General features: G+C 46.9%; 2 protein-coding genes across 2 annotated transcripts in view; both read right to left on the reverse strand.

Annotated features, from left to right (window-relative positions):
- Positions 1-1,109, reverse strand: part of LOC102872536 (trans-Golgi network integral membrane protein 2-like) — an 11,688-nt gene extending 10,579 nt beyond the window's left edge. Inside the window, 3 exon segments of the mRNA XM_006900396.1 lie at positions 19-525; positions 742-889; positions 1,101-1,109. Of these exon segments, the coding sequence (XP_006900458.1) occupies positions 19-525; positions 742-889; positions 1,101-1,109 (664 nt within the window).
- A 4,004-nt stretch (positions 1,110-5,113) lies between these two features.
- TCF7L1 (transcription factor 7-like 1 (T-cell specific, HMG-box)) overlaps positions 5,114-13,866 on the reverse strand; it is a 170,630-nt gene continuing 161,877 nt past the window's right edge. Inside the window, exons 8-15 of the mRNA XM_006900397.1 lie at positions 11,974-12,106; positions 10,912-11,014; positions 10,699-10,782; positions 9,749-9,892; positions 8,906-9,065; positions 8,710-8,817; positions 7,792-7,867; positions 5,114-5,601 (exon numbers count right to left, since the gene is read on the reverse strand). Coding sequence (XP_006900459.1) covers positions 5,168-5,601; positions 7,792-7,867; positions 8,710-8,817; positions 8,906-9,065; positions 9,749-9,892; positions 10,699-10,782; positions 10,912-11,014; positions 11,974-12,106 — 1,242 coding nt within the window. The 3' untranslated portion in view covers positions 5,114-5,167. The remainder of the gene's footprint in view (positions 5,602-7,791; positions 7,868-8,709; positions 8,818-8,905; positions 9,066-9,748; positions 9,893-10,698; positions 10,783-10,911; positions 11,015-11,973; positions 12,107-13,866) is intronic.

Below are 13,866 nucleotides of genomic sequence, written 5' to 3' on the forward strand. Positions count from 1 at the left end.
GGATGCCTTTCTCCGAACTGGGCCTGCCAGGATTATTTTTTGGTGGCTCTTTTTCTGAATTGGACTTAGCAGGGGTCTGTCCTGGGGTCTCTTTTCCTGAATTGGCCTTGTCAGAACTATCTCCTGGGGTCTCTTTTCCTGTATTGGCCTTGTCAGAACTATCTCCTGGGGTCTCTTTTTCTGAATTGGCCTTGTCAGAACTATCTCCTGGGGTCTCTTTTTCTGAATTGGCCTTCTCAGAAGGATCTCCTGCGGTCTCTTTTCCTGAACTGGACTTGTCAGAATTAACTCCTGCGGCCTCTTTTTTTTCAGAACTGGACTTGCCAGGGGTTTGTTCTTGGGTCTCTTTTTCCGAACTGGGTTTGCCAGGTTTATCTTTTGGGATCAAATTTTCCAGTTTAGATGGCAGAGAAGGTCTGCTGGAGTCATCCTTCTTAGGAGTTACTGATGTTGGGTTCTTGGTATTGCTCTTGTCAGAGTTTGGATTTGCAGCAGATTTTGAAGACTCTTCAACAGACCGGACTTCTGAAAAAGAGGAATCAGACTGTTCTGGAGACCATGGCAACGGACGGGCAGGGGTGGGGGGAGTTGACGCCACACGGAAGCAGGGGTCGGACAGGGAAGAAGCAAGCTCAGACGGCGACTGGCCGAGGTGAGGGCGAAGAACCAGGAGAGAGGGGGATATGGGTGGGGCCAGAGGGTCTTACCAAAGGCGGCGAAGCTCAGTATAACCAAGCCTACCAGGAACCGCATCCTGCACGAACTGAGCTTCCGCACTCTCCTCTATGGCTATCGCGAGATCGCATGAGAGGCGCTGGGTGTAACCTCGCAGGCCCGCCCCTCCAAAGTGCGTGTACGTGCGTGCGTGCGTTCCCTCGGCCCTGCGGCCCTGATACGGGGAGTGAGGGCTCTTAGGCTTAGCTTTTCTGCTGCGGTTCTGGCACTTTTTTTAGTGTGGCCAGTGGACGACGCGTTCCCTATCTCCTTTCCCCCCACCCATAACAGTCGCCACAAACTCGTCCTCTTTCCCTCTTCCTCTAACCCATTGACTTCTTTCCATCTTCTATTAGCATTTTGATCTCTCCCATCTAGAAACAAACCCTTACCATCTCGAAGGTGGAAGGAAATACAGAATTGCGGCTTTCCCCCACCCCTGCCCCCAAGTGGTCAAAGGTCTTCTTAAAATAACGAGGGTTTTTCGCTTGTTGTTTTTTTTTAACCCTCGAGTTGGATCCGACTTGTGGATTCGAACCGCACGCCTCTGCGTTTGCAGCATCTTGCTGCGCAGCTTCTTGACACTTGGCCATCAGCGCTTCCTGTGGGGTGTGTTTGTGTTTTAAATCAGCAAACTTATATTTACTGTAAACCAAGTAAGTAGAAAACCTTTCCCTCTCCTTTCAAAACAGTCACTTCTAACGTTTTGTTGTATTTGTTGTTTTGCAAAATTTAAATCTTACTGGTTAGGTAATACATTCTAATGGCAGAGATTTTAAAAAGGATGTAGTACACAGTTCTTGCTTTTCTATCCCTTCACAAGCTATTTATTATATTGGGATAGTTTTGGGAGCGATTATGAAATGGGAATGCTCTGCTTCTATCTTCTTTTTCTATGCATATTCGTTTTCTGGCCAAATTGAGACCATTGAATAATTTTCTGTTGCTGGAGAAGAGTGTTGAATATACATACCATGGAGTGCCAGGAGAATGAACAGGTTTGTCCGCGAGAGGATGAAACCAGGCTGCTCCTTTGAGGCAAGGATTGTGAAGCTTCATCTGACATACTTGGACATGTTGCAAGGAGGGACCAGGCATTGGAGAGGGACATCATGTTTGGGAGTAGGGGGACAGAAAAAGAGAGGAAGACCCTTGATTCAGTATATTCAGGGTAATGAGGGTAGGTGTGTCAGAGACAGTAAAGTTGGAAAAGGATAGAGCATGTACATAAGGTCTGTATGACTCGAGGGCATATAACAACAAACAAGTGTTTGGTTACCATTCATTAAATGTGGATTATTTGAACACTTTTTATGAACAGTTACTAGAGTAAGAGCTTTGTCCAAAAGTAGGGACAGTAAATTTCATAAGGGGAAGGCTTTCTTGGAAAAGTGAAGTCAGAGTCAGAGTCTAAACCACAACCATCTGATGCCACAGTGAGTATACAATAGGTATAAGCACAGTGGCAATTGTGAAGATGGTGCAGAATTGGGCAAAGTCTCCATCTGTTTGTATATAATGTTACATGACGTGGAGTTGGAACCCACTCATCGCTGACCCTTTGGTGGGTTTTCAGAGACAGTAAAATCTTAAGGACATTGACCATCTTTTTCCAACAGGGCAGCTGGTGGATTCAAAGCATGTGCCTTTGGGATTGGAGCATACCTTCTCAGTGCTAGTAGAACACACAGATGGAAATCATATTGTCTACACAGATACATGTCTTTGAAAGCAAGACATACCATAAATGCCAAGGAAGGAAAGTCCAGGAGAAAAATCAGTAGGCACCTTTGACTTCAGGATCTTTTGGGGGTTTTTTAAAAACTACCCAAGTGTTCAAGAATGTTAGTTTCCATGTGTTTGATTTCCCCCTTGATTTCCTTGTTGTTAATTAATTTCGAAGTCTATTATCTGAGGAGACACTTATAGTATTTCATTAATTTACTGAGGCTTGCTTTGTGACCTAATAACATATGGTCTCTTTTTAAGAATGTTCTGTGTGTCCTGGAGATGATTAAGTGTTGTGCTCTTTTTTGTGTAAATGGGCATGTTTTATGTTGTATATTACCTCTAAAGGATTTATCAAAAGAATGTCATTGTACTGTTAAATATGCAAAGGTATGTGTAGGTAAGTTATAAATCATTCAAATTGCCTTTTCACTTTTTTGTTCAATTTTGACCATGCAGCCCTGATTTCACAGACCCTAGCCATCTGGAGCTAGGTCAGATCTCACAAAAGAAGACATAGACCTTCAGACTGCCAACCTGTCCCAGGACTTCAGGTGCTGTCTCTAAGCTTGGGAGTCACAAAACAGTCTTTTGCCTTGCTGGGTACAAACTCAAGAGTTTACCCAAAACCTGCCATTAGGATGCTCCCTTATCACTCTCATTTCTGATCTGGCTACAATTTAGGGATTCCCTCTATCACATGAAAACATGAGTTCTAATTTCAGAGGTTCCAGACTCCTCACTTTTGACCTACAAGCTCCCCACTACTTGTTCAATAATTCACTTTGACAACTCAGCAGAAGTTATGATTCTATTCTTATGATTACAAGCTTGTTATAGCAAAAAAAATGATATTTACGAAGGGATGTATAGTCAGGCAATAAAGGTTCTTAACATTAAGTTTCCACTTATAAAGGGTATCCTGCTGACCATCAATATTTTTATCCAGCTAGGAAGTTCATGGTGCTGGTGTCCAGAGCTTTTGCTGAGGCTGTAATGCAGACTGTATAATACAGACTATCAGATTTCCCTGGGGTCATTCTATGTTGCAGACATCAGAAAGGTACACAGTGGTTCTTTCTGCCTCTGTCCCAGTCACCTCATTCTGGTTCCTAGATATGGTCTGGAGCCTTACTCAAGACATTTTAAGTTCCAAGGACTGTCTCAGGAACTGAGAACCAACACAAAATTATTTGGACAAATATAAACCCCACTATGTTCCTTAGATCTTTGCAATTACAAATATGTCAGAAAATGTTAAGTCTTCAGTTGACAAGAAAATCAGACCAGCTGGAAAATAAGAGAACACTCTTGCTTTCTGATATTACTCAGCAGTATTTGGTTCATACACTTTCAAGGCAGTGAATTTCCCCCAGTATTATCAGGTGTGTACAGTACAGCCCACTACAATCAGTTCTAATTCTCTTGGGCATGTATGCAAAATTTAGCACAGGGCCTGCTGCGAAGAAGGTGGCTTCAGTTAACAAATGCTGCTGTAATGTACTGTGGAGCTGGAAACCCCAGGGGGTTTTCAGACATTGAAAATCACACAGGAGGAGACTGATCATCTTCCTCCTGTGGGGATCCAAACCACCTGCCTTTTGTTTGGCAGTGCAACTCTTTAACACTAAGCCCCAAAACTCCCAGAATCAACAAAAGGACTAAGAAATGCTCAGAAAAGGTCTTGCAACTGCAATTTTATTTTCTTTTGTGAAAATAAACAACTGGGAGTTTAAATTGCTCCAAAACCCAAAAAAAAAGTCATAAAAACAAACAAACAAAAAATACATAGAGGAAGCATGTGAGGTGCAGAGGGGAAGGGAAGAGTGTCTCAGAACTTTGGCAGATTGTGCTAGCACTGGCCCCGGGTACTGAAGCCAGGTCCTGTCTGCCACCAGGGGACCGTGAGGGGTAAATCCTGTGTGGGGAGGACAGAGTGGATGTCGTCACTTAGATAGTGGCAGGCACCTTTAAGCGTAGGGTTCCATTTCAGAAGGCCTCTTTTCCTCCCGTTGAGGAAAACAGCTGGTGAATGCAGATCAGGCCAAGAGGTCTTCTCATGTTGTGTGGGCCTTTGACTGGGCAGAGGACAAAGGGGACAGGGCATGGTGCTAACGGAGAAAACCGTGGGCTGAGTAACAGGAAATGCTCATGAATGGGATGTAAATGAGGGGAAAGGGTCCAGGTGATATATGCAGACTGAGGTGAGGCAGGCAGGGGGAAGACGAGAAGCAGAAGGGCAGAACACAGAGGAGGTAGAGAAAGGTTTCTTCGGCCCAGGTCCACCCACCAGAACACACGCCAGCATTTGCGTGACTAATCACGACTCCACAGAATAGAGTGGAACAGCTCTGTGGAGTTCCGGAGGCTGGAATCTGGATGGAAGTAGATTGCCACATCTTTCTTCCCTGGAGCAACCGGTGGGTTGAAAAGGTTCTTTCTGGTTAGCAACGGAGCGCTGCAGCCATGATACCACCAGAGCTCTTAATAGCACGTACACACTACCTTTCCATTCTATTTAAAGATCTTTTTTTTTTTTTTTTTTTTAAAAAGCCTTAAGATCAGCTATTGGTAACATCTACAAAATGTAAAGTACTGTCATTACCAGTCACTTTACAGAACAGTCCAGAGTGGTCAAATATTGACCAATAAAGTTTCCATTGTTTTCTTCTGAATCATTCTTACTCGATGAGTCACTTGACAACCTGAATCGGTCCGGGGCAGCCTAGTGGGCAGACTTGGTGACCAAGGAAAGAGGCTGGGCTTGGAGCACTGGGAGGGCCTGGGGGGCATGGAGTGTGGCTGGGAAGGAGGGGGGAGAGGTCAACAGAGCTGTGGGCATAGAGCCCAGGGGCAGGGGCCGGGACAGCAGGGGAGGCTGGCTGCCCACTTGGCTGGAGGAAGCAGCTGCAGCCTTGGCTGACAGGAAGGCAGCCGAGTGGAGAGCCAGCTGGGCACGGGTCTCTGGTTTGGTGGTGAGAGACAGAGGCTGCGCTTGCTCCGAGTGGGTGGCAGCAGGAGCAGCTGGTGAGGCCAAGGCAGCAGAGGGGGTGGCCGGGGAGTCTAACATGCTGCCATGAGAGGAGGCAGGGCTGTCACAGGGCTTCTCGGGAGGCAAGTACTGAACACACGGCTTCTTGCTCTTGGAGGCCAAGGTACCTAGGAGAAATGGTAGAGGAAGAGTGGGTGATGTGGCTTGGTGGTACTGAGGAAGAGGCCTGCCTAAGGATGGAGCAGCAGCCACACAAGTTCCAGCCTGTCCCTCCTGGGGACTCCTGTCCTGACAACACATGCAGAGCAGAACACAGCCAGAGCCAGCCCACTTACAGAGTGGTGAGAAGGTCACATACAGTAGTGGTAGTTTTGAGACCTTATGTTTGGGGATGGTTTATTATGTAGTAACAGGTTAAACTTAGGTTCTAATATTTGCATAAAATAACACAAACCCGACTACACCTGGTTACAGTGTTACATCTTCCCACTGCCACTGGCATGCTCCCTCAGCAAGTGTCAGCTGCTGACTCGCTTCTCTCCATTCCTGTGTCTCCACCCAGAGCTTGCCGAGGTCTTGCAGCAGCTGCCAGCCTCCCCTGAGCTCCAGGCAGTGCTCAGCTACATCTTCCCTACTTATGGTGGGGACCGGCCCTAACCCTGGGAAGCTTTTGTTTGGGGGGGGGTGATGGTGTTACATCTACTTGAACTGCAGAGACATGGTTTTGCAAATCATCAACAGTTGTTGGTAAGAGAGTGCTTCCCACACTGAGTAGCAAGGCTTGCGAAGAATGGAGCAAGACCTTTGTGAGAATAAGACGCTGAGGATGGTGGTGGAGAGACTGGAATTGCTGTGGAGAAACTGTGGCAAGGTGTAACCAGAGGAGCCTTGAGATAAAGGGTGCAGTTAAAGGTTTTGCTATTCTTATAGATAAATGAAGTTCTGACCACTGAACTGAAACCACAGACTTAACTGCTCTAAGACAAACCTTGCTGGATGATTTGGATTTGATTGCTGAACTGAAACTATAACTTTTACTAATTAAGGAGTTGTGTTTTGTTGTTAATCTGGCTTGAGACTGTTGGACTAGAGCTAAACCTAGACTTATATTGTGAGATATTCTTTGCCTCCTTCACCTTCCAACTTATTTCCTTAAAAAACTCCATTCTTGGTACCACAACTGTGAGTAAAGTCTGTGAGTGCAGGTTTGGCTCTAGAAGCACCATGGGGCTGGGCTACGGGCTCTTTATCTGCTTTCTACTCTGAAGTAGTGAGGGGCTGTGCTATTCTCTCTGGCACGTTCAGAGATGTTCATGGACCTGTGTCCCCATGTCCTGCCTTTAAGTACATGGCTATATCCGCCGTGTTCAGGCAATCCAGAAATGCATAAGAGAAGAAACACCATAAGGAAGGTACCTGAGAATCTCCAGTTACTTCTAAGGCTTTTAAGATGAGGAAACTGGCTTCACAGCACAACTAGAGCGTGAAGAAGTGGAAATGCTAAAACTAACAAAGATTTCCTCAGTATCTAATTTGCCAAGAAGCAGCTCAGCCTGTCTAGTCCTCCTCCTCTTTTCCCACAGGCAGGCTTCAACTTTTGAAATGCTTCAAACTCTGTGGGTTTTGATGCAGTGAGAGACAGTGAGCAACAATGAGTGTACTCAGGGCACAGGGTACACAGTGGGTTTTGCAATGTATATGCAGTTTATGTCACAGCCCTGTGTGGCAGAGTTTGCAGGGAGTTCCGATACCTCTGAGGACATGCTTCTCTTGCAGGTCAAAGCCACCAGTGGCTCCCTAGGAGAAGGATCTTCCTGATGGAGTTACAGTTTCATTTATGCAATAAAGAGTGAGCTAGGAGAAGGTTCTGATTCAGTGGCATTGAGAAAGATACTGATGTAAAAATGTATAGAGTATGCAGTGCTGGCAAAAGTGACTCCAAAACTAGGATGATTTCTTGCTGTTCAAAGAAAAATTGGAGGAAAATGGAGGTTGCTGGACTCATTGAAATGTCCAATAATGTGCTACCTTTCCAAGGAAATGCCAAGGAGAATTCCAGCAATATTCGGTTTTTTACCTTTGATAACAGAAGATGATCCTCAGTAAGAATAAGAAGTGACATGATGTTGACATGACAAAACTCTGGATCCAATCCCACCTCAACTACCTAATATTGAGAGTGACCACAAAAACTCTTAAAAACATTTGGAGCCCCTACATGGTCCTTTCTAATATTAGCACCAAATTGCGAAGCGTGCGGAGAGGCAAAGGCCCTGAAAACAGTGACACACACAGGCTGTTGTCACTGTGCTGGCAAGAAACATAGGAGATGAAGCAGTGCCCTCTGAGAGACTCACCCTCTGCCTCCTGGACTTGCTGCTGTGACTGTGTATGTGAAAGTTGCTTTTCTCTCTTCCTCTTCTTTTTCTTACCCTAATAATAAATACACAGAGAGGTAATATCAGGGATGCCTTCTCACAGGGCCATTCTGCTATGAAAGGGAGATGATAACATGGTGCTTACATGTGGGAGCACCCTGCCCTGGTGAGGGCGATACAAGAGCCCACACGTACCAGCACCGTCCCCTGGTGAGGGCGATTGCGATGTAGGAGATCCCCAAGCACCAGCACCCTCCCCTGTTGACATGAAGATAGTAGCCCTCAGTGTCCTGCACTAGTGAGGGCGATGTGAGCTCAAGGGGATCCCTGCAGGAGCCCCCAGGCACCAGCATCCTGTCCTGGTGAGGGTGATGTGAGTGTCAGGAGAAGGCAGTGGGAGACCTTACGATCGGTTCCACTCTAGCATTATGGATGTCCAGATGTCCCCATAGGCCCCTTCTAAAACTCCCTAGGACTGTTTGAGTCTCAGGACTCCATAAAAAGGCAATAAAGCTATGAATCCTCCTAATAGGAAAAAAAGCAAATGGACATACACAAAGAACTGCCTAGTTTATCAACACCAAAAGGTCCATATAGTGGTCTCTGAACCCCTGGCTAGGTGTGCTGCTTACTGGGGCTGGCTCATGGCTGAACAACTGTGCCTGGTGTTCCAGAGCCCAAGAGTGGATGGCAAAGGCACAGATTTAAGCCTGTCCTTGGGACACCCGAACCACCTCCTTGTTGGCCTGCTGAGAATGAAAAGTCCTTTCTAACTGCTAAAGAAATATTAAAGCCTAGATATAAAGGATCTCGGTGAATGTAATCAACTTTTGCTGTACCTCTTATTGCAGACACTACCTAGGGCTTGAGTGACTCCTGCTCAGAGTGGACACTTACGTAGTTATCCCGGGCAGACCAGGTCGGGTAGAGCTGAGAATGAAGCTGCCGCTCCTTCCGTGCCAACTCATAGTATTTGGCCTGCTCTTCTCGGGACAGGTTGTGCCACTGGGGAGACAGATCCCTCATGAGATCCCGGATCCCAGAGGTCCAAGCCTGCAGGCTGGGTGCCCCAATGGTGACCTGCAGGCCTTACCTTCCTCCCCAGAATCTGGTTGATGGCGGCACTCTCTTTCAGGGTGCACTCGGCCACCACCTTGGCCCGCATCTCCTTCATATACAACATGAAGGCATTCAGAGGCTTCTTCACATGGGGCTTCTTTTCTTCCTCCTTCTTCACCGTCACCGGTGATTTCCTGGGAAGTCACATGCCTGGAGGTTAACCTGGTTCTGCTGTCGTCTGAACTATCAGGCCCTGGCTTCTCACTGAGGGTGACAACTGACTGGAAGAAGAACCGTGTGGATGCTAAACTGAGTCAGCCCCCTTGCTGGCTGCATCTTCTACAAGTGATTCCTGAGCCCTGAATGATCTCAGTGTCACAGTCATTCAAAATCAACCCAGCAGCTTCCAAGGGAGAAGCAGAGGGGAGTGGGGAGAAGAGAGATGGGCTCTTCCTGGTGTGGGTACCAACTGGCCACAGACCTCTGGCCATGAAGCACTGGCCTAGACTGCCTGTTACTGTCAGGGCACAGTGGACCAAACATGGGCATGGGTATGAGTCCTAGGCCTTAGGCCTGCATCCACAGGATGTGGCTGGAGAGAATGCCCTCATTCCTCACCCACCATGTCATTACAGGTGGAAAAACTATACAGCTTTGAAAACCTGACTAAAACTTCCTGTAACGTGAGGAAAGATACTTGATGTCACAGGAAGGATGAAAAAGAACCAGGAGAGTAACAAGGATTAATTCGAAGGGAGAAGAAAGACATGGCAGTGGGTGGCTGCCAGGTTGACTGCTGAGTAAAGGGACACAGGCCTCCCGCCCTAAGTTAATACCACACCCTATACTCTCACATTCCAGGCTGCCGGCTACTTACGCACTCACGGCTGGGCTCAGGCTGGGGGCCGCGGGCTCCTGCTTGACAATTGGGGAGACGATGGTGGGGTGGGGGATCCCTGAGGTGGGCAGACCGGGGTGAGCGGGAGCCACCATGTGAGGGGAGAACCGGCTGGAGACAAGGCTGTGAGGACAATAACCACAGAGGGAGTCAGGCTGTTTCCTGGCAGAAGACTGAGCCTGAGGCCTGGGGAAACCTTCACAACTCTTCCCCAGCTCACACACATGCACAGGGTGCTTACATCTGTGGCTACAAGCAGGAGGAATCAAAACCAGGAGAGGAGGAGTGGTGGTGAAGGGTTGACAGGATGAAGGACAGGAGATATGGGACAGGATAGGACCAGAGAATAGAGACTAGATGGTTAGGGTGATGGGAAAGGGGGGTACAGTGAGGAGTTGATATGATACTATAAATAACAGCTTCATACAATTGAAGTTTGTAATTAAAATGTACATTTGTAATTTACAAAATGGACATAAGTGATTTCATGGAAACAAGATTATAAAAAAAGAAGAAAGATGGGGTATTATACAATGGGAAGTTAAAGGCGTATACAATGGGCAGCCATTCCTATGTCACTGAGAATACCCCTGTCAGGCACAGCAGGCACCTGAAACAGAAATTCCCATTCACTGCCTTTTCTAACATTTCAGGGGGAAAGAAGAAATGACATTAATCTACACATTTTCTTGCTTTAATACGATGGATTTAAAATGTTTCTATGACATAACGTCTCAAACCTTGAGGGGTGGTGCTCTGCAATACTCCCAGAGAGAGCCATTTGGGAAGAACATGGCTGAGAAAGCCTTCAGCAGAGGGTAGAGGAGAGTGGGTGGATGAAATGGGCCTGATCGGCAGCAATAGGACGTCACAGGAGAGTGTATCCCTGCACAGCCATGCCACAATGCCAGCCCTGGTCCCCAACTCACCTGGACATGGAGGCATTCATGGCGAGAGCAGGGTAAGGGTGCCGGAAGCCACCAGGAGGCAGGGGGTACATGGGCTGTCCTTGCCTGTGAGGGCCAGGAGCAAGGAGATCCAGTCAGAATGCTAGTGAAAGCACGCAGTGTTCGAGATGAGAGGGAGACGGGTGGGGAGAAGTAAGCAAGAAGCAGGGAAGAGGGTCGGACAGATTTCCTTACTGTGGGACGAACCAGCCGAGGGGGTGAGGGATTTGTCCAACAGCTCCAGGTGGCAGTGGATAATAGGGTGACAGCTCTGACGGGTGAGGGGGCCGGGGGATTCCTGCTCGAAAGAGAGATGTGTCAGTGTTCTTCTACCTTAACACTTAAAAAAATGTGGAAATGGATACTCCCCCACCCCTAGAATGTCCGCACCGTAGGCCCTATTGTGCACTCCCATCACTTCCAGGAGTTTTTGTGGGTCAGTCAAGGTCACATTAGGGAAAGCAGGACAAGGACAGTCGGCCTCTGCTGTGGGCAGGAGGAACATCTAGGTTCCTGTCATACAGGAGTTAGCAGCACCTAAGAGATGGGCAAGGGATCTGAAAGGCTCTAGGAACCGTGCCACGCTAAAGGAGATGGAAGACGAGGGTTCTGTTCTAAACCTTCCTCCATGTCATATGTAATGAGCAATAACCTTTATTTCTCCAGATAGGCTCTAATACATGCTCTGAGCCATAGGAACAACATGGGAATTCTATAAAGACCTTGGCTTCCAGGATAGGTTGGTCTAGGGAAAACGCAAAAGGTTTTAATTTTTAAAAGCCAACCTTACTGTCCTGTAGCTGCACTGCTGTGTATTCAGTTGGACTAACCAAATGCACACTTTGAAAAAGCCAGGCTGAGAGCAGAGGCCTTGGTTTAGGAGGAAAAGCCGTTGGCTATGCTAAGTTCAAAGTCAAGGAAAAATTAAAAGACATCTTCTCTCCCCCCCTAGCTTGGTCCACTGCTAAAGAACAACAAATTGGTACCATAGCAACACTAAAAATTTCGTGTCATATCAAAGACTTGACATACTTTTCTCATTTAAATGCCTTCAATTTTCCCCCAAAACTACAATGTAGGAGGTATCAAAAAAAGACACAGATGAAGCTGGTTATTAGACAAAGTCACAATACTATTAAGGTTGGAAGTGGGATTTGAACCTAGGACAGCCTGCTCTGGGGCTGGACGGGAAAGTTGCCGACCCTGTAGGATCCCTGCCAGGCATGTTTGGTCTAGATCAAGCAGCAGAGAACTCACCTGTCTTTGGATCAATCTCCGGAGAGAGGTGCGTGGGTGGAGAGCCAGGGGAGAAGTGGTCATTGCTGTAGGTGATGAGGGGTGTCAGTGGATGCATGTGATGTGGGTGCTGCACAACAGGAACCTTATTAGACTGAAAAAAGAAAGAGAATGTTGCCAAGGAGATAGAAAATAAAATCTGCTGTCATTGACTAAATTTGTACATGTGCTGGGCGTTTTCCACACAATATCTCATTCAGTCCTTAGGGCAGTCCTGTGAGAGAGGGAAGCAGTCCTCATGGTACAGAGGGGATCAAATGAATCCAATAGGTTATAACAACACAGCTCAACACAACTCGTCCCATACACAGCCTCCCTACAACATCCCAAACTTGTTCACTTCATGGAGGCTTAGGACTATGCTCTGTCACCTCACAAGATCCAACATATACAGCCCACACAAACTTCACAGAAGTAGTAATTCTTAAGTTCAAGTCCGTGAGAGAAGGGAACATTGAGCAGGGGGTAGGGGTGGGGGGAATGTCACAATCAGCTCTTACATCATCAGTTAGCATGCCTTGGGGTCACAAACTCTGAGGAAAAGAGAACTATGGCCCTTTTAAGCCAGTTTCTGAAAACCTGAGCCATCAAGATGCCTTTATTTTTCAGACACAGTGAGGCACAGGCCAAGTCTGGGCCTCACAGGCCCTTCACTTGGCTGGATGACTTCAGGAGGCGAGGGGCACCCAATGAGGTCAAGCCTGTTCACTGGGGCTTCAGGGGCTGGGATACCCTCTACAGTATCTGTGACAGTCATGCATGGAGAGATCAGCTGGTCCCTGGAGACAATGGGGGGTCCCACACCAGGGCCTGTTCCGGATGTCAAGCAGTATGTCTTTATGACAGTAGTCAAGTGGGAAATCATAGGCACAGGTGCCAGTTTTCAGGAATTCTGGAACTGAATGAATGAATCCACCAGGGGCAGCAACATCAGCCAGTCAAGGCTGGTGCTTAGTTATTTGCCAGGGTCTGGAAGGATGACAAGGTTCCTGGCTTGTGGGAACGGAACTCTATAGATAGTTGGGGATCCGAAACACAACTGGATGAAAGGGGCACCATTATCCTTGCCCTTGTGACTTGCTTTGGTTAAACATAAAGTGAGCAAAAGCTTTACAGCGCTTTCACTCTGTTGTATCTGCCATGTGTCTTAAGGAGAGTATGCCCCAGGCAACTGGGGCTGGAATGAGGGATGTGTAAAAGAACAGAGTAGAAAAAAGAGACTCCTTCCAGCTGAATAGCACAGAGAGTGTGAGGTTAAGTAATGTCAGTTCTTTTAAACCACTGAAATGTGTCGGAGCAGAGTACTAACTTCATGGACTGTCAAAAGAACAAACATGTCTTGGAGAAAGGTCAACCAAGGTACTCCTGAGAGGCTAGGACAGCAAGGCTTTGTCTCACATTTATTGGGCATGTTATTAAGATGTGCCAATCCTTGGAAACGAACATCATTCTTGGAAAATTAGAGGTAGTGAAAGAGAGGAAGACGCTCAACAAGACTGAATAACACAATTACTATAGCAATGAGTATAGCGGAAATGATGAGGATGGTACAGGGTAGAGCACGGTTCAGATCCATTGTTCATAGAGTTTCTATGTGTGGTAGTCAACAATGAGTACAGAACCCAACAAGTACTACCGTCCACCCTGAACTCGTGCCCCATTCTGGCTCAGCTAGGACTGTCTATACACAAGTAGGATGGCTGCTTACTTCACTTGCCCATCTCCTAGGTCAAACCTCGTCTTAGACCATTTTAAGCTAAGACATCTCAAATTCATGAATTTAAAACAAATGTCATAATCTTAAGTGGGGTTTTTTTTTTGTTTGTTTGTATGTTTGTTTTGAAAAGCCAGCAC

The sequence above is a fragment of the Elephantulus edwardii genome, unplaced genomic scaffold, assembly GCF_000299155.1.
Source record: "Elephantulus edwardii isolate Elephantulus edwardi_28Jun2011 unplaced genomic scaffold, EleEdw1.0 scaffold00283, whole genome shotgun sequence".
Classification (NCBI taxonomy): domain Eukaryota; kingdom Metazoa; phylum Chordata; class Mammalia; order Macroscelidea; family Macroscelididae; genus Elephantulus; species Elephantulus edwardii.